Source organism: Pelobates fuscus, chromosome 8 (genome assembly GCF_036172605.1).
Source record: "Pelobates fuscus isolate aPelFus1 chromosome 8, aPelFus1.pri, whole genome shotgun sequence".
In the NCBI taxonomy this organism is placed as follows: domain Eukaryota; kingdom Metazoa; phylum Chordata; class Amphibia; order Anura; family Pelobatidae; genus Pelobates; species Pelobates fuscus.
In genome coordinates, this window is record NC_086324.1 from 178786176 (window position 1) to 178805946 (window position 19771).

Here is a 19771-nt window from a genome sequence, read left to right on the forward strand (position 1 = left end):
AGGTGTTGGTTTTTCTGTATCATATTAATAAAAGCAATGTTACACATGTACTATATTAACGGAAATGACCCTCTTCCTCTGATTTCTATTTAGGAGTCAGCAGTTTTGTTTAGTAGACTTGAAGGTAAAGGGAAAAACAAACCCTTTAACCCAAAATGTGTCAGTATAGATTGCATGTATAGAATACATATAATCATCAAAATTACAGTCTAACACAGAGTGCTAGCTAGGTAAATGACCACTGTGTAAGGAAAATGATGTCTATTAATACAGATTAAATATTGATAGAGAAGCTGTATGCACCCAGAGTATCCTGCAATGGGCTGTATATGCACCTTCAATAAAAAGTATATAGATGCAATGTGTACTGGGATGGTGACCGACCCAGCGCAATGGGAGGGGAATACTCGAGTGTGTACCTTGTCTAGTGATCCAGAAAACATGGCTAGCACATGCTCCAATTGTCAGCTTTAATATGATCGGTGGCTTGAACTATGCAACAAGGAGATATGAACTGGTTCACCACCGCCTGAACAGAACCAAGAAAATTCTTAGAAAGGAGGGGCTTGGATGAATCCGCACTGAAATTGCTGCCAGGTAGTTCCTAATTAAACAATAAAATATAACAGACTAAACACAAGTGAAAATACTTCTTGAGTTTACGCGCTTCCGATGAATTCTCACAGTCCAGGTTCTTGAAATAATGTAAAAAGATTTAAAAGATAAAAATACCCATTGTACTTCACACAGGTTCCTGATTTGGTAATCTGCTTGGGCCCACCCTCCTGTTAGATTCCTCACCACAGAGTTTGCAGGAAAAATGTTTAAATCCTTAAATTGCTGCCTTCTTGTCAAGGAATGTTCACACTTGAGCACAAGTAGCACATGGCCTTAGTCCTTCATTTCAAATCTAGTCCAATCTGGACAATGAGCAGGGAATGGTCATCACCCCATGCATAATTCAAGACAAGCAACAGCGCAAACCTTAACACCACCATATATGTAACGATACTCCAAACACATTACACATTCAGCTGGTATCTGCTCTAGGAGGCAGTCATTGGAAGCTCTGCTCACGGTTCAGATACATCTTCAAACATGGTAAGGAGATTCCGAGGCAGGAAAGAAGAACGTGGAGCATCAGCATCCTCAAATCCAGATAAGTTTGAACTGTTGCTAGGGCTTAATGTTTTCACACTACTTGGAGAGTCCTGGCTGATACGGCTCACATTAGGGGTCAGAGTCAGAGCTGACCTATAAAAAAAACGAAACATGAGCCAATCAGAGAAGAGATAAGGAGAGCATGGATATTAGCAGGACACGCAGATAAGAGACTCACCTCCTTCTTATCCCATACTCTGGGGACATGTTACGAGGTGTGGAAGTGCTACCCAGTGATGGCCGTGGCAGATCAGGGGAATGTCTAGTGTTGCAAAAACATGAAAAAGGTTACACCTAGAGTTCTATGTAAGTTCCATTAGTTCTTAACCCAGTTTCACATTCAGTACCTGCCAGGGAATTCATGACCATGATAAGTCAGGTTCCTCAGAGGGACCAGGGGACTAGGTGGAACTTCAAACACATCATCACCAAGGCTATCATCATCATCATCCCAGTCACTAGAAATGCTGCTGTCACCCAGACGGCCAGATACAGGAGAGGCGGGAAGGGGGCACTGAGACAATCGTCCTCCAACACAGCATACTAACCACAGAAATGGGCGTTTAAGACTTTCAGCTACAAAGGAGAGGAGCCATACCAACAGCTGAGGAGAAAATAGGTGAAAGATACTTGTCAGAATCTGATAAAATACCACAAGAAGGAATTTCCATGTTGACAGTATCTCACCTGGTACAAAACAAGAAGCTTTCCTAGAGTCCACTGTGTAGCAAGTGTCAGCTTTCTCCATCGCTCTGCTCGCTGGATGGCAGGAAGTGAGAGGAGCCAGTCCACTGTGGCTCGGCACCGATGGTCAGGATCAAGCATTGCTGACAAAACTTTCAGGAAATCTGGGGGCAGATCTGATGGGCAACAGGGAAGAATAAAACCTCAGGATGAAAGACATCTGCTTGACTTCTTACAACTGACCTAGATTTTTGAATACAGCACTAGAGTAGGTATGCAAGCTAGCCATAGTTGATGGGTGTGTTATTTTTGTATCACAGGATTATAGATTGTACATGCATGGGATGGTCCAGGGGTGGAGAGCTATGCTATAGGTACATCAAGCACATATCACAATGGTCAGCAACATAGGTCCACAGGCCAGGGCTGTCCAAGCTTTGTACTAGCTATGCTGCTCAGGATACCTAATTCTCCTATAAAAAGTAAACCAGAAAGATAGGTGGTTATATACTTGCCTGATGTGAACTCTGTTGGAAGATGTCCTTGCCTCAGCAGTTGCCAACCTTCTCCTCCTGTTGGCAGCTCCATATTGCAGGACACCTCTAGAAGAGTCATCCCGAGGCTAAGATTTAGAGTCAGACGTCAGTTAATGTTCAGCATTCTAGAAGCTGGTGCAGTCATTTAATAGATTTTCCTCACCTGAATACATCAGCCGCTTTCCCAAACACGCCATCAAGCAACTCAGGTGCCATGTACCTGGGATCTCCCTCTTGAGCGTCTCCACTTCCGTCTGAGCCATCTAGTTCTACCATAAGCCCAAAGTCCCCTAACTTGCAGACCCCAGAAAAGGCAATAAAAACATTTGCTGGCTTAATGTCCAGGTGCAACAGGTTGCGATCATGTAGATGTTTTAGACCCCGTAACAAATCACAAGTGACATTCCAGACCTGTCGTGGTGGCAAAGGCACTGCCAACTCTTCTGAATACTGTTGCAAGCTGCCAACACACAGCTCTGTCTGCAGATATAGTAGGCTTTTTTCCTCCCAAGCTCGCACAAAGCGCACACAGTTAGGATGCTGTCCCACACGCTCGTGCTTTCTCACTTCCTGCAACTTGCGTTGGCGATCTGACTCACCACGGAACGGTGAAACAGAGCGCTTTACAGCATACAGGCAGCCATCTTCACGACTTCGCACCTGATGGTAAACCAAGATAGGAGCAAAAATAACAAATGGTGCACTATATGCTAACAGACATCTGTTTGGAACAAAGTCAGGGTCACACGTGGCAATCTGAATACCATGTTAATGCATTCACTCCATAATTTCATCACCCAGTGTTTGCCAACACTTGCAAATTGCCCTGATGTGCATAAAAGGGTGTAGATACGGCACAACTTGGAGAATTACAGTCCAAATAATTACTAAATGACACTTCATCTTATCACTTACAGAAACAGCTGGCAGCCATAGGGTATAGGTCAATAAATAAAACCAGGGAAGCAGTGCTCCATATGAACCTCTCCCACAGGGACAAAATTTGTGTTTGAGTTGTGCTCAAAGCTAGGCATGTATTATTAACCCTTATACTGTATGGTGTAAGCGAATTAAGTTTACCGTGAATGGGAGCATCCATAATGTTCCTTGGTCATGCTGGCTTGGTTCATAGTGTGTGTACATGGCACCCCAATCCCATTTTAATGATACTTTTTAACATACAGAAACAGGCAGTGGGCAAGATATTGCTTTGTTTTAGCAGCAAAAAGCAAACCCAAAATGGTGTAAATATATGGTCAATCCATGCTTGGTAAAGTTAAATTCCTTTACTTGAATTTTAATCCATTATAAACAAGCATGGTTATTCAATAAAACAGAATTTACAGGAATTGTAAAATATTCAAGTCGCCTGTCTTTCAGCTCTGGATTTAGTGAATAATCTTCTTGGGTCCAGTTCTGTGAATAGCCCTGATAGGCTGAAAAAAGCCTCTGAGTAAGCCCTTTAAATCCCATTACCCCAGCCTTTCAGTGCATGACCCCATGCATATCACAAAGCCTGCACCTGGTCGAGAAGGTAAAGACAGCCGACATGGGTTCATCTCATTAAAAATGTTAAATTAATAAGCTTTTCAAACAATGGAGTGGTATTTCTATAAACAGAATGAAGCCCTCAATTCTAGGAGCATCTCATACAACGGCCTTCTTTCACTAAACCAAGAATGGAGGATTTTGGGTGTAAACAGTAAAAATTATTCAACTCTTGTCTCATCCAGCTCCCTAAAATGAGCAATCTTTAAAACAGTTTTCTAATAAACTTCATTTGTGCCAGATAGGATGGAATCAGCTCTGCACATGTGGCCCCCAGAAAGCACTTCTGAAATGATATCATTATATTCCCACCAAGCAGAGCTGTACTTTGTTAGACAGCAATATAACGAACCCACAAGTGTTTATCGAAGTATCAGACTTACAGAGAGGGTTTACGAGTCTGGATGATGGGATTATAAACCTGCTTCCAGTTACAGCAATAAACCATTAAGCCTTTGTACCAGGATAGACTCACCTTATACACCTCGCCAAAGGACCCTCTGCCCAACTTGCAGATGCTCTGGAAGCACTGCTTAAAGAAGGTCTCTCCTTTGCTCTGGTCGTAGAGTTTGCTGGCTGGTGGGACAGTTTGAGGAGTACGGAAAGATACGCTCTGAGGACGAGGCTGGCTCCAGGAGCGCTGCCTGTTGGGAAAAATGCGACTAATGGGTGGGATGCTTTTTACCGGAGGACGAGGTGGAAGGGTGTAGCAGAGTGACCGTCCTCTCTTCTTGAGTGAAAAGCTTTGCTCAGCCTGATGGAAATGAGCAGGCAATGGAATTGGAGTGCGGGTAAGAGGTGCCTCACCCATGTCATCCCTGGGTATTGGCATGGCAAAATCTGCCAGGTAAGGGGACAGGTGGTTCTTCCTTCACTCAGAAGTCCATAAACTGTGGTGAAGGAAAACAAAACATGACCGACATTAGTATAGCAATTCCCATTAAAATGAACTGGTCACCAGATATGCTGGTAGAGACTAGGGTGAAAAGGCAAGGATTAACTCAACCTAGAGCAGGACATTAGCATTGAGAAAGGGCTATCGCCCGAAACGTTTACAGTTTGTACTGTGCCCTCTGAATAAATTACGGTAGCACCTGGACGTGCACACTTATATTAGCTCCTTTTTTTCTATATTCTTGTTGACTACCCACTGATGGGACTACAGTATGGAGTTTCTGCAGCCCTGTTTCAATTGGTAACATATTTTAATAGAATCTCTGTAGGCGTTTCCATTGCCTCTGCCTCATCCTATGCATAAGGTTCAGTTTGGGAGCTAAAGTCATTCCTTTACTTTCACTTTCTGACCCCTTTCTGAAGTGGAGTCATTTGAAGTGGTCATGGTGCGTTAAGGCGTATGTGCAGAGTTTCAGACATCAATGGAGGAAGATCGTTCTTGAAAGAGAACTTCAGTGCCTGAGTGTTGGATATCGGGGAGGGGGGGGGGTATCAACAGTTAATCTAACTAAATGCAGGATTGTATTAAAACCGTTTTTACATCCTGTAAATGTTTGTCCTATACTGGACAGTAATCCTGTAGAAGTCCCACCTATTCCCATTTCAAACAGCGTTATAGTATTACCAGCTTTCCCAGGGCCCTCACATTGTTAGCAGCTGCAGGAGGGAATAGGTTGGATTAAGTATTTAACCCTTCCTGGTTTATGCATCCAGTATAGGGCGAACACCCACATTATCTCAAGTAAAGTGGACAGCAATCAGATACCCAGCTCAGTGGTGGATGGAGTCTGTACAAACAGGGTTTCCATTCGTCTTCCACCTGCAACAGGTCTCAGCATTGCATGGTGGCCAAGCTGAAAAACACAAGATACGGGTCCAACATGAGTGACCGCAACAAAATCTACATAACCACAGCCACAAGATACAGACCGATAATGGTCAGTCTCTCTCTCTCAGTCAGTCACTCTCAGTCAGTCAGTCACTCTCAGTCAGTCAGTCTCTCTCTCAGTCAGTCAGTCTCTCTCTCAGTCAGTCAGTCTCTCTCTCAGTCAGTCAGTCTCTCTCTCAGTCAGTCAGTCTCTCTCTCAGTCAGTCAGTCTCTCTCTCAGTCAGTCAGTCACTCTCAGTCAGTCAGTCACTCTCAGTCAGTCAGTCACTCTCAGTCAGTCAGTCACTCTCAGTCAGTCAGTCACTCTCAGTCAGTCAGTCACTCTCAGTCAGTCAGTCACTCTCAGTCAGTCAGTCACTCTCAGTCAGTCAGTCACTCTCAGTCAGTCAGTCTCTCTCTCAGTCAGTCAGTCTCTCTCTCAGTCAGTCAGTCTCTCTCTCAGTCAGTCAGTCTCTCTCTCAGTCAGTCAGTCTCTCTCTCAGTCAGTCAGTCTCTCTCTCAGTCAGTCAGTCTCTCTCTCAGTCAGTCAGTCTCTCTCTCAGTCAGTCAGTCTCTCTCAGTCAGTCAGTCTCTCTCAGTCCGTCAGTCTCTCTCAGTCAGTCAGTCTCTCTCAGTCAGTCAGTCTCTCTCAGTCAGTCAGTCTCTCTCAGTCAGTCAGTCACTCACACTCTCTCTCTCTCTCTCAGTCAGTCAGTCTCTCTCTCAGTCTCTCAGTCTCTCTCTCAGTCTCTCAGTCTCTCTCTCAGTCAGTCAGTCTCTCTCTCAGTCAGTCAGTCTCTCTCAGTCAGTCAGTCTCTCTCAGTCAGTCTCTCTCAGTCAGTCTCTCTCAGTCAGTCTCTCTCAGTCAGTCTCTCTCAGTCAGTCTCTCTCAGTCAGTCTCTCTCAGTCAGTCTCTCTCAGTCAGTCTCTCTCAGTCAGTCTCTCTCAGTCAGTCTCTCTCAGTCAGTCTCTCTCTCTCAGTCAGTCAGTCTCTCTCTCTCAGTCAGTCAGTCTCTCTCTCTCAGTCAGTCAGTCAGTCTCTCTCTCTCTCAGTCAGTCACTCTCTCTCTCAGTCAGTCAGTCTCTCTCTCAGTCAGTCAGTCAGTCAGTCTCTCTCTCAGTCAGTCAGTCAGTCTCTCTCTCAGTCAGTCAGTCAGTCAGTCTCTCCCTCAGTCAGTCAGTCTCTCTCAGTCAGTCAGTCAGTCTCTCTCAGTCAGTCAGTCACTCACACTCTCTCTCTCTCTCTCAGTCAGTCAGTCTCTCTCTCAGTCAGTCAGTCAGTCAGTCTCTCTCTCAGTCTCTCAGTCAGTCTCTCAGTCAGTCAGTCAGTCTCTCTCTCAGTCAGTCAGTCACTCTCTCAGTCAGTCAGTCACTCTCTCAGTCAGTCAGTCACTCTCTCAGTCAGTCAGTCACTCTCTCAGTCAGTCAGTCAGTCTCTCTCTCAGTCAGTCAGTCAGTCTCTCTCTCAGTCAGTCAGTCAGTCTCTCTCTCAGTCAGTCAGTCAGTCTCTCTCTCAGTCAGTCAGTCTCTCTCTCAGTCAGTCAGTCTCTCTCTCAGTCAGTCAGTCAGTCAGTCTCTCAGTCAGTCAGTCAGTCTCTCAGTCAGTCAGTCAGTCTCTCAGTCAGTCAGTCAGTCTCTCAGTCAGTCAGTCTCTCAGTCAGTCAGTCTCTCAGTCAGTCAGTCAGTCTCTCTCTCAGTCAGTCAGTCAGTCTCTCTCTCAGTCAGTCAGTCTCTCTCTCTCAGTCAGTCAGTCTCTCTCTCTCAGTCAGTCAGTCTCTCTCTCAGTCAGTCAGTCTCTCTCTCAGTCAGTCAGTCTCTCTCTCAGTCAGTCAGTCTCTCTCTCAGTCAGTCAGTCTCTCTCTCTCAGTCAGTCTCTCTCTCTCAGTCAGTCAGTCTCTCTCTCTCAGTCAGTCTCTCTCTCTCAGTCAGTCTCTCTCTCTCAGTCAGTCAGTCTCTCTCTCAGTCAGTCAGTCAGTCTCTCTCTCTCAGTCAGTCAGTCAATGTCTGTCTGTCTGTCTGTCACTCACTCAGTGTCTGTCTGTCTGTCTGTCACTCACTCAGTGTCTGTCTGTCTGTCTGTCACTCACTCAGTGTCTGTCTGTCTGTCTGTCACTCACTCAGTGTCTGTCTGTCTGTCACTCACTCAGTGTCTGTCTGTCTGTCTGTCAGTCACTCAGTGTCTGTCTGTCTGTCTGTCAGTCAGTCTCTCTCTCTGTCAGTCAGTCAGTCAGTCTCTCTCTCAGTCAGTCAGTCAGTCTCTCTCTCTGTCAGTCAGTCAGTCAGTCTCTCTCTCAGTCAGTCAGTCAGTCAGTCTCTCTCTCAGTCAGTCAGTCAATGTCTGTCTGTCTGTCTGTCACTCACTCAGTGTCTGTCTGTCTGTCACTCACTCAGTGTCTGTCTGTCTGTCTGTCACTCACTCAGTGTCTGTCTGTCTGTCTGTCTCTCTCTCTCTCTGTCAGTCACTCACTCACTGTCTGTCAGCCACTCACTCAGTGTCTGTCTCTCACTCAGTGTCTGTCTCTCACTCAGTGTCTGTCTCTCACTCAGTGTCTGTCTGTCTGTCTGTCACTCACTGTCTGTCTGTCTGTCTGTCACTCACTGTCTGTCTGTCTGTCTGTCACTCACTCAGTGTCTGTCTGTCTGTCAGTCAGTCTCTCTCTCTCAGTCACTCACTCACTCAGTGTCTGTCTGTCTGTCACTCACACTCAGTTCGGTTGGTCGTGTCTCGCGCTAATTTGGCGCCAACCCTACGTCACGTTTGAAACCTCGGAAACTCCGCCTCACGCGCTGAGCCCCGCCCAGCTCCCCCTCGCTCTATGCCTCGCCCCTTGCCTAGAGCCCCGCCCACGGATGGCGTCATAGCCACGCCCCCTGCTTGGTTGGCGGCCGCCGTGTTGCCACACACAGCATGGCGCCCGCCCCTTCATGTGGCGCCTGCGCGGCGCGGTGTCTGCTGGGAGGAAGGTCAGTGTGCTCGGAGCTGCTCGCGGCCGGTTGTCTTTGTCTCCAGTAAGTCTCCCCGGCTCGGACTGACGGGCGGACACCGCCGGCATGGTGAGTGTGTGCGGCCGGAGGGAGAGACCCGGGGGCCGGGCAGGGGGGCGGCTGGGCGGCCGGGAACTCCCTGAGGGGATCGGGGGAGCACCGAGCAGGAGGCCGCGGGCTGACTGACCTTCCCAACATGGCGGCTGCGGCCTACTGGGGGAGGGGGGACACAGCCTGTCCTGATAGAGAGGGAGGGGGACACAGCCTGTCCTGATAGAGAGAGGGGGGGGCAGCCTGTCCTGATAGAGAGGGGGGGGGACACAGCCTGTCCTGATAGAGAGGGAGGGGGGGACACAGCCTGTCCTGATAGAGAGGGAGGGGGGGACAGCCTGTCCTGATAGAGAGGGAGGGGGGGACACAGCCTGTCCTGATAGAGAGGGAGGGGGGGACAGCCTGTCCTGATAGAGAGGGAGGGGGGGACAGCCTGTCCTGATAGAGAGGGGGGGGGGGACAGCCTGTCCTGATAGAGAGGGGGGGGGACACAGCCTGTCCTGATAGAGAGAGGGGGGGGGCAGCCTGTCCTGATAGAGAGGGGGGGGGGGACAGCCTGTCCTGATAGAGAGGGGGGGGGACACAGCCTGTCCTGATAGAGAGAGGGGGGGGGCAGCCTGTCCTGATAGAGAGGGGGGGGGGGACAGCCTGTCCTGATAGAGAGGGGGGGGGGACAGCCTGTCCTGATAGAGAGGGAGGGGGACACAGCCTGTCCTGATAGAGAGAGGGGGGGGGGCAGCCTGTCCTGATAGAGAGGGGGGGGGGGACAGCCTGTCCTGATAGAGAGGGGGGGGGACAGCCTGTCCTGATAGAGAGGGGGGGGACACAGCCTGTCCTGATAGAGAGAGGGGGGGGGGGCAGCCTGTCCTGATAGAGAGAGGGGGGGGGGCAGCCTGTCCTGATAGAGAGGGGGGGGGACAGCCTGTCCTGATAGAGAGAGGGGGGGGGGCAGCCTGTCCTGATAGAGAGAGGGGGGGGCACAGCCTGTCCTGATAGAGAGAGGGGGGGGGCAGCCTGTCCTGATAGAGAGAGGGGGGGGCAGCCTGTCCTGATAGAGAGAGGGGGGGGCAGCCTGTCCTGATAGAGAGAGGGGGGGGCAGCCTGTCCTGATAGAGAGAGGGGGGGGCAGCCTGTCCTGATAGAGAGGGGGGGGGGACAGCCTGTCCTGATAGAGAGAGAGGGGGGGGGACAGCCTGTCCTGATAGAGAGAGGGGGGGGGACAGCCTGTCCTGATAGAGAGAGGGGGGGGGACAGCCTGTCCTGATAGAGAGAGGGGGGGGACAGCCTGTCCTGATAGAGAGAGGGGGGGGGACAGCCTGTCCTGATAGAGAGAGGGGGGGGGACAGCCTGTCCTGATAGAGAGGGGGGGGCAGCCTGTCCTGATAGAGAGGGGGGGGCAGCCTGTCCTGATAGAGAGGGGGGGGGGACAGCCTGTCCTGATAGAGGGGGGGGGGGACAGCCTGTCCTGATAGAGAGGGGGGGACACAGCCCTGTGTGGGGGGGGGGGGGGGAGAGTGTTCGCTCTGTGCTTAGTGTGTGTGTGTGGGGGGGGGGGGGGGGAACGTAGGCTCCTTCCACCATGTACATTACATTAAGCTGCAATGTTTTGATATAAATGTGTAGCCACAATCTGATCCGGAATGCTGTAGTACAGGTTTATATCACAGATCCCTGACCTGCGTGGGATGGGCAGTCTGGTTCACTTTTAAACTGTGTTTGTGCTTATTATTGTGGCAAATAGCGTTTGGTTGTCACAGTTACAAACAAACTTTCTTCTAACTCCTATAGCGCTTCATAAAGGGATTCTTCTGTTATTGCAACCAAAGCTTCCTTTATCACTTGGCATCAACAGAATTTCCTTATAACCTGGATGAGTTTTTTTATTACAGACTGGGAACTGTACCTCAGGTGCAAAGTGCTGCACATACAGTGTCTAGGAACCATGACCACTTAAAATCGCTGAAGTGGTTTTAGTGCTTGCTGTAACCTTTTAAAGGGAAACTGTCACTTCTGAGGAATTTTAATGTTCTAGTTTCAGTGGATCTCGGAACTTGAACTTAATCCGTTCCAGAAGGTTGTTCGAGTTCCGATTTGTTCGAGAACCGAATAATTTCCCATAGGAATTAATGTAAATTTGTTTAACCTAGGGATGTGCCGAAAATTCAGGATGCCCTTGGTCGAAAACCAAAACCGAAAATGACTTTTATCCCCAAATGATTTTGAAATAGTTTTTTCTATAATTTTATTGATTCAGTAACTGCACATATGGAAATTGAAAGTTTACACTTGTAATTGGGGAATGTAGAAAACCCATACCAGGAGGGAGGAGTCCCCCATACCCACCTCCAGAAGTCAAAGTACTGAAAAATCTTTTCCCTGATTACAACAGGTTGGCACCAGGGCTGATCTAGCAGCATAACCACTACAGTGTTATGTAGTGGTTATGGTAGAGTGTTGCTCTAGGTGCCATAACAAGCATCAACCGCAGGTAACCTGTCAAGCAATTTAGTAATGGACATTGCCATTTGAACACATACCTGTAGTGGTTATGGTGCCTGCTTTCCCTTTAATAAAATAATTTAGTGCACCAAAATATATGATTTATTTTGGCTCTCTTGGTGATCATTCACTAAATGGCAACCTGAATTAAACTGAAAACCAGATTTGCAAACTTTAGGCTAAATTAGCCAAGATGTGACTAGAGTGGAGTTGGAAATCTATCCTGTTCAAATTAAATAATAGAATTTGGTTTTAAATACACTACACGTCTATGTTTAATGAATAAGCCCTTGTAAAATTTCAGGTGAAGCAAAATAGACCTGAAATGTAGGTCTGTCCCTTTAAGAGTGTGAAGGGCTGTGATTTAAGTAAGGGAATGAGGGAATGAACCTTCCATTGCCATGGAAACAGGAAGTCAGACACCTATTAGTATATTATACTGCCAATCAAACTAGCCTGCAGGACAGGGAGAGTAAAGTAAGTACAGTAGTTTCTTCCTGTCATGAATCACCTCCCCCCTTAGCTACCTCCGATTGGTACATTCCGGTTATAGGATTGATGGTGTTACGGTTGCCTCTAGGCTGGCTGGAAGTTGGACCGTAGAAAAGGATGCTCCTAGCGCTCACCAAAGGACCATCAGCACCGTAGACACCATAACAACTGCATAGCCACCATAAGTACTGCAGACTCCACGAACCACCGCTGCTGGGCTGGTATCTCGCCGTCTGCTCTGCGCCCTGGACCTATGACCAGGCTCCAGGTTCCAGTAGGTGAACCTCTTCCTTCTGTAGAGCGAAGCAGGATCAGGAACAAGAGCTCTTACAAGAGCTCAGTAGCTAAGGGAGTATGAAGAGCATAGCAATCCCTGTAGTGATTATAGCTGTCCCCTACAAACATGAGTCAAGGCTGCAAGTTAGAGGGACAAGTCATTCTGTTTATTGGCACCAAAAGAACCTTCTATTATGCAGGATCCCCTTAGATAGGACCACCCACAGGGCGTTCTAAAACAACCAATCACACACGTACATTACCGAAAACACTCCCAGCAATTACACACAAAATCCTCCCCCTCTGCCTGTGATATAATTATGGTACACCATGGGTTAACATAATTATCACAAGCAGGAAAAATACAGTTTTTATACATACACTGTAACTTTAAAACCAAACATCCAATCTCCATAATACATATTATTAATCATATTATTATTATTATAATACATATTAATAATCAGCTCACTTTAAACATAAACACTCTCAAAAATCAGCCAAATCCATCCAGTAGTTTAAAAGTTAGACGGAAGTCCTTTATGTCCTTTTTCCTGCCCAAAACAGTTCCATAGATTTAGGCTGTGCGGTCGGTCAATTTCGTGCAGAAAAATGACTAAGTCCCATTCGAACGGGACTTAGTCTCTGGAGCTGAAAGTTCAGTGTAGGAGAAGGTAAGGGTCAGCGGTATTCGCGGAAATGTGTAGCCGATTTTAGTTCCATGAATTTGGCTACACGTACCGCTGACCTCGTTCGAATGAACAAAGATGGCCGCCGCCATGTGTTCGTTTGCACGAACTGCGGCCACCCAGCGCTCGGCAATTAACCTGCAGTAACCTCACAGCCTGGGAGGTACATTGCCTGCACACTTCCACTTCTGGGTGGTCCGCCTGTGTGGTACTTGGTTCACTAAGCCCCATTTACTGAACCAAGTGGGAGAAAGCCAGGAACACACAGTGTATTAAAGGTTTACGGGGACACCGTCTTAAAGGGGCATTGTTCAACAAAGTCACAATATGTCCCCAGACGGTTCTTAAAGGGCCATACACACCCAATAAAAGTCCATAAGTTTTCAGGGGCACAATCTCCCAGGGGCCATAGTCATGAGGAAGGAGGCTGGCAAATAGGCTTCTCCACAACCCAGGGAAGCAGGGCAATTTATAATTTAAAGGGCCAGGTACAAATGGCAGTTTGTAACAGATGGACTGAGCGGTCCATTGCAAAGTTCGTGCCTAGGTCAGGGCTGCATAGGGGAGAGCGGTGGAGCAGGAAGCCGATCGTAGGATCGATAACAAGCCAATGAAAGACAGCAGAGTATTGAAAAGGAAAGGTACTTGCGTAATTACTGCCACTGGGTCTCAGGGAATCCAAGAGCAGGAGACACGGGGACATGGACTTAGGGATGGGGTATTGGCAGAGAGGACTATGGGAAGGAGATTTGGAGGTTGTCATTTTCGGCAGATTAGACACGTTTTCGGATGAAATGGCGGTTGAAATTTCGGTGCATCCCTTGTTTAATCCGTTCCAGACCCACAAAATGAAATGGATGGGGATAGGTAACTGTTCTTTGTGCATTACATACAAACGCATATAAAATGGCTGTATCAGGTTGAAAATATCTAATACCCCTCTTTCCTCTGCTGGTATCCTTATGTCCATAGTCCCTCTTCCCTTATCGGTGTCCCTTTGTCCTCCGGTATCCTTCTCCTCATTATTTCCTCTTTCTCCGTGCATAATAACTCTGTCCATATCCCTCTGCCCTCCGGTTTTCCTCTCCCTATATTCCCCTCTATCCCTTTACATAGTCCATCTGCCCATATTTGCTCATCTCACACTTGTGTCCCTCTGTGAATGCTGCGTGATGTGTTTGGGTACCGAGGATCGTTCGCATACCGAGATACTTTTTTATGTGAAATTTTAGTTAGACTTTCGAATTGTTCGGGAACGTTCGCGTTCCGATGTTCCACTGTACCTGTATTTGTGAGAAATCCATGTTTGATCCAGGAACTGATTGATTGTCCCTTTTACTGCCTTACTCTCACTGAGGTGACTTCTGTTTCCACTTTTCTGATGCAGTGTGTAATGCAGTTATGCCAGGACTCAACTGGGTAATGTCAGGTGTGAAATCTTCATACAGTTAAAGAAAATGTAATATGTGAAAAGTTATTACAAAATAACAAATTAACAGGTTCATTATAAATGGTTATAAAACCAACCTTTAATTGAAAGTTATTACCGTATATACTCGAGTATAAGCCGACCCGAATATAAGCCGAGGCCCCTAATTTTACCCCAAAAAACTGGGAAAACTTATTGACTCGAGTATAAGACTAGGGTGGGAAATGCAGCAGCTACTGGTAAATTTCTAAATAAAATTAGATCCTAAAAAAATTATATTAATTGAATATTTATTTACAGTGTGTGTATATAATGAATGCAGTGTGTGCGTATGAGTGCAGTGCGTATGAGTGCAGTGCGTGTATATTAATTGAATATTTATTTCCAGTGTGTGTATATAATGAGTGCAGTGTGTGTGAGTGCAGTGTGTGTGAGTGCAGTGTGTGTGAGTGCAGTGTGTGTGAGTGCAGTGTGTGTGAGTGCAGTGTGTGTGAGTGCAGTGTGTGTGAGTGCAGTGTGTGTGAGTGCAGTGTGTGTGAGTGCAGTGTGTGTGAGTGCAGTGTGTGTGAGTGCAGTGTGTGTGAGTGCAGTGTGTGTGAGTGCACAGTGTGTGTGAGTGCACAGTGTGTGTGAGTGCACAGTGTGTGTGAGTGCACAGTGTGTGTGAGTGCACAGTGTGTGTGAGTGCACAGTGTGTGTGAGTGCACAGTGTGTGTGTGTGTGTGAGTGCACAGTGTGTGTGTGTGTGTGAGTGCACAGTGTGTGTGTGTGTGTGAGTGCACAGTGTGTGTGTGTGTGAGTGCACAGTGTGTGTGTGTGTGAGTGCACAGTGTGTGTGTGTGTGTGAGTGCACAGTGTGTGTGTGTGTGTGAGTGCACAGTGTGTGTGTGTGTGTGAGTGCACAGTGTGTGTGTGTGTGTGAGTGCACAGTGTGTGTGTGTGTGTGAGTGCACAGTGTGTGTGTGTGTGTGAGTGCAGTGTGTGTGTGTGTGTGAGTGCAGTGTGTGTGTGTGTGATGCAGTGTGTTTGTGTATGTGTTGGTGGGGGTGGGCATTTAATATATTATTAATTATTATTATTTTTTATTTTTGTTATATTATTATTTTTTTGTATTATTATTTAATTATTATTTTTATTTATTTTTTTAATTATATTTTTTTTCGTCCCCCCTCCCTGCTTGATACATGGCAGGGAGGGGGGCTCCTTCCCTGGTGGTCCAGTGTCATTGGCAGTTCAGTGGGGGGGAGAGGGGTGCTGGCAGAGCTGTACTTACCTTTCCTGCAGCTCCTGTCAGCTCTCTCCTCCTCCGCGCGGTCTGTGCAGCTCCCTCTGTCAGCTCCCAGTGTAAGTCTCGCGAGAGCCGCAGCTCTCGCGAGACTTACACTGGGAGCTGACCGAGGTGCTGAACGGACGGCGCGGAGGAGGAGAGAGCTGACAGGAGCTGCAGGAAAGGTAAGTACAGCTCTGCCAGCACCCCTCTCCCCCCAGTCTGTATTATGGCAATGCAAATTGCCATAATACAGACACTGACTCGAGTATAAGCCGAGTTGGGGTTTTTCAGCACAAAAAATGTGCTGAAAAACTCGGCTTATACTCGAGTATATACGGTATTTCCCAGTTTTAAAGATATACCACGAAATAAAGAATGCATGTTTTCTACAGCGGTATGTTAAAGCAAAAGCTGCAGACTGACTCTCTGCAGCACTTGCAAGCCCTCCCCTCATTCCCTGACCTAGTTTCAGTTTGTGATGGGGCTTCTCAATGAGAAGGGTGGAAGGCAATTCATTTGTTCTGTGGAGGTCGTGGAAGACAACCTTCCTGGCTGCCAGTCAGGCAATTATAAGTTTCTATTGAAATTTTACAAACGGTCAAGAAAATGAAACTCCAAATACATAAACCACTCTAGTGAACTGTGCTGCTTTGAGTGTGTGGAGTGTACCTTTTACATAGTAACAGTTTGGGGTTTTTTTCTGTGAAATGTTCCAAAACATTGAAATGAGGAAAAAGAGTTGACTAAGTCGTATTTGCTTTAGTGAAAGCACGTCTTATTGAACAAGTTGAAATATTCTGTGTCCTGGAGTCTGAACACAAATTGGTAACCTCAGCGCTGATTATTTGTGAGCCTGTCAGAAGAAGAGAAAGAGAGGCTTAGGTTTTCTGTAAGTCACCGTTGATCTAAACTTGTCCTTTTCTCCCTAGGATGTGTTTCTCATGATCCGCCGGCACAAAACAACAATTTTTACAGATGCCAAGGAAAGCACAACAGTGTACGAGCTGAAGCGGATTGTGGAGGGGATCCTGAAAAGACCCCCTGAGGACCAGCGGCTATACAAGGTGCGAACCTCTAGCTTGCTCTCTTACTAGTGGGCGGTGTCTCTCTTGGCCCGTTTAACGCGGTCCTTCTCTGTTTTAGGACGATCAGCTCTTGGATGAAAGTAAGACACTTGGTGACTGTGGCTTCACCAGCCTGACTGCTCGGCCCCAGGCCCCAGCTACAGTGGGACTGGCTTTCCGCAGTGGAGGTAAGTTACTCAGGGTGGTGCCCACTTCTGTCTAAATGAGTAACTGTAATAAACTCCTCCCTTTGCTATGACTTTGCTCTGTTTTGCAGGTGATGCATTTGAGCCTCTTCGAGTGGACTCCTTCTCCAGTCCTCCCGAGCTCCCTGATGTAATGAAGCCACAAGAGACAAGTGGCAGTGCTAACGAGCAGTCAGTGCAGTGAGAGCTAGAGTCTGCATCCCCCAGTCCACCTCCTTGTTTCTCTGTCTCCTGGGGGGCGTACTGCCTCCAGCTAGCGATGGGGTTAACAGATTTCTCACGCTCCATTTCACCTTGTGTATCTCCTCATTGTACGACTTGGCTCCCCTTTAAGTTACCCAAAGAATGGAAGACGTGAGATGGAGGGCACTCTTCTCAAACACCCTGCTGGGCATAAACTCTGGACTCCTGCTCCACATCCTGTGATTTCCCCCCAAAGCCTCCCTCTTAACCCCCCTCCCACCACATTTTTTTTTCTTCCTCCCTGTTCTCAGTTTTGTTTGGGGTGGGTGATGTTCAATTTTGTTTTTTGGTTTTTGTTCTATTTTATTTTTTAAAACATAATAAATTTAGTTTTGCCTGATGGATGTTGTGACTCCTGTGTTTTGTGTATTGTAATGTCAACTCTGCAAAGCAATAATCACTAGTGAGGCGATAGGTTTGTTTGAAACAGCCTAATGTCCCAGAGTCGATTTCTCATCCAGTATTAACAGAAATAAATGCTGCCTTTAACCCATTAAGGACACATGACATGTGACATGATTCCCTTTTATTCCAGAAGTTTGGTCCTTAAGGGGTTAATTAGCTGAAATGTGTCTGAATGTAAAGTTTGATCTAATAAGCAATCCTGGACATAGTAAAGTGACACTATTGGCATTGTAACTACAACTACTTCTTATCATTCCATTCAGTGTTAAACAGATTTAACATCCTCTGTGTACTGTTCAGATTTTTTTAAGGCAGCAATGGGTGGCTGAGAGTGACTGCTGTCAGCCTATCATAGTCATTTTTTTTTTCTGTGTTCTGGTTTTCTCCCTCTTTTGTGTTGCTGCTTGATTGATTGGGGGAGTGTTCATTAATTTCACCTGTGTGGGGTTTGTATCCCCATAAAGGCACACCCCTAACTCACTGAGCTTGCTCACATTCCTTGAAAGCAGACTCTATAAGTAGGAGTTAGAAAACCAGGAGTTGAAACTAACAAGGGGTTTAAACTATCAAGGTAATTGTTTTATTGTTCTGTATCTGGGGAAATGAGTGTTAGCAAGATTGCTGCTTTAACTCAATGCACATCTTGTTGCATGTATGGATGCCTGGATGTACCCGTCCATGGTCCATACCTCTGTGATGGTTGTGTGCGAGTGGCTTCTCTTGGCAAGCTCAGAACAGAGAAGCTATGTAATATTGATAATTCACAAAATGTACAAGTGACTCATGGTATTAAATGTATGCTTACTAATGCAAGGAGCCTAAATAACAAAATGGGGGAACTAGAGGCAATAGCATACACTAAACAATAAAATATAATAGGCATAACTGGAACATGGTGGGATGAGACACATGACTGGGCAGTTAACTTAAATGGGTACACGTTATTTAGGGAGGATAGGAAAAACAAGAAGGGTGGTGGGGTATGTTTGTATGTCAACCATGATTTAAAGCCAAATCTTAAGCAAATGGAATGCGATGAGGAAAATATGGAAGCTTTATGGGTAAAATATCTGCTTGGGGGAAAAGAAGGGAAACCAACTATTGGTTGGGATATGTTATAAACCACCTAATATTAATATTAATGAGGAAGAACTGCTGTTAGAGCAAATTGAGAAAGCTGCAAATCTTGGTAACACTTTAATTATTGGAGATTTTAATTACCCGGACATAAATTGGGACAGATGGACTAGTAGCTCAGCAAAGGGAATTAGGTTTTTAAACTTGTTAAATGACAACTTCATGTCACAACTTGTACAATCACCAACTAGAATGGACGCTTGTCTGGAGCTGGTTTTAACAAACAACGTTGATCTTTTGACCAACATTCAAGTAGGTGAGCACTTGGCAAATAGTGATCACAATGTAGTGTTCTTTCAAATAAACTCAAAAAAAACAAAAGCACATGGGGTATACTAAAACAAATCATTTTAAAAAGGCCAATTTCAATAAGTTAAGGGAAGCTTTACAATATATTGACTGGCATAAACTCTTTAGAGAAAAGAACACTGAGGATAACTGGATCATCTTCCAACAAATATTAGAAAGGTAAAGTTTCAAGCTGGCAAGTGGTGTCCCTCAGGGGTCTGTTCTGGGACCCCTTCTATTTAACATGTTTATAAATGATCTTGAAGACAGCATTGAAAGTCATGTTTCAGTGTTTGTATTATTTTACAAAGTTTTGTGTCATCGGCAATGTGAGCAAGATATTACTTTGCTGCAGAGGGATTTAGATTGACTGGGGGACTGGGCACTCAAATGGCAGATGAAATTTAATGTTGAAAAATGCAAAGTTATGCACTTCGGCGTAAAGAATACACAAGCAACGTATACCCTTAATGGAAGTGAATTAGGGATGATAACACACGAAAAGGACTTGGGAATTGTTATAGACAACAAACTATGCAACAATGTGCAATGTCAATCAGCAGTGGCCATTCCCGTAAGGTATTGTCATGCATGAAAAAGGGCATTCATTCTCGGGACAAGAATATCATTTTGCCACTTTATAAATCACTGGTAAGACCACATATTGAATATGCTATGCAATTTTGGGCAACTGTTCTAAAGAAGGATATTATGGCACTAGAAAAAGTGCAGAGGCGGGCTACAAAATTAATAAAATGAATGGAACATATCAGCTATGAAGAAAGGTTAACAAATTTAAACCTATTTAGTTTAGAAAAACGTCGCCTGAGAGGGGATATGATAACATTATGCAAATATATTCGAGGCCAATACAAACCATTGTGTGGAAATCTATTCACAAAACGGACTTTACATAGGATTCTAGGTCATGCGTTTAGACTGGAAGAAAGAAGATTTCCTCTGAGGCAAAGGAAAGGTTTTTTTTA

The 19771-nt window shown here is 46.1% G+C and overlaps 2 protein-coding genes across 3 annotated transcripts; one reads left to right on the plus strand and one right to left on the minus strand.

The window, feature by feature from the left end:
* Nucleotides 1-16: 16 nt before the first annotated feature.
* On the minus strand, nt 17-8522 carry PKMYT1 (protein kinase, membrane associated tyrosine/threonine 1). Of its 2 annotated transcripts, none has more exons than XM_063430923.1 (9): nt 8455-8522; nt 5650-5737; nt 4405-4819; nt 2545-3041; nt 2361-2467; nt 1849-2021; nt 1509-1765; nt 1340-1423; nt 17-1254 (listed from the first exon to the last, which is right to left on the minus strand). In XM_063430923.1, exons 3-9 carry the CDS (start codon nt 4759-4761, stop codon nt 1074-1076), a joined length of 1656 nt encoding a protein of 551 aa, XP_063286993.1. In that variant the 5' UTR covers nt 4762-4819; nt 5650-5737; nt 8455-8522; the 3' UTR covers nt 17-1073. The 2 variants fall into 2 exon arrangements, with proteins under 2 accessions (XP_063286993.1, XP_063286994.1); XM_063430924.1 differs by having other exon boundaries at nt 5616-5737.
* A 156-nt stretch (nt 8523-8678) lies between these two features.
* Nucleotides 8679-17299, plus strand: ELOB (elongin B). Its single transcript, XM_063429120.1, has 4 exons — nt 8679-8805; nt 16372-16506; nt 16586-16694; nt 16784-17299. Exons 1-4 carry the CDS (start codon nt 8803-8805, stop codon nt 16894-16896), a joined length of 360 nt encoding a protein of 119 aa, XP_063285190.1. The 5' UTR covers nt 8679-8802; the 3' UTR covers nt 16897-17299.
* The last annotated feature ends 2472 nt before the right edge of the window (nt 17300-19771 follow it).

What these genes read in the sequence shown, in the direction of transcription:
- PKMYT1 (XM_063430923.1), bottom strand. Translation starts at nt 4,761, where the DNA reads ATGCCAATACCCAGGGATGACATGGGTGAGGCACCTCTTACCCGCACT. An exon ending in AAAGCGGCTGATGTATTCAG is followed by an intron (nt 2,468 to 2,544) that starts GTGAGGAAAATC and finishes TCTAAATCTTAG; the next exon opens with CCTCGGGATGACTCTTCTAG. An exon ending in TCCAACAGAGTTCACATCAG is followed by an intron (nt 2,022 to 2,360) that starts GCAAGTATATAA and finishes GTTGCCCATCAG; the next exon opens with ATCTGCCCCCAGATTTCCTG.
- ELOB (XM_063429120.1), top strand. An exon ending in AGGACCAGCGGCTATACAAG is followed by an intron (nt 16,507 to 16,585) that starts GTGCGAACCTCT and finishes TCTCTGTTTTAG; the next exon opens with GACGATCAGCTCTTGGATGA. An exon ending in ACTGGCTTTCCGCAGTGGAG is followed by an intron (nt 16,695 to 16,783) that starts GTAAGTTACTCA and finishes TCTGTTTTGCAG; the next exon opens with GTGATGCATTTGAGCCTCTT.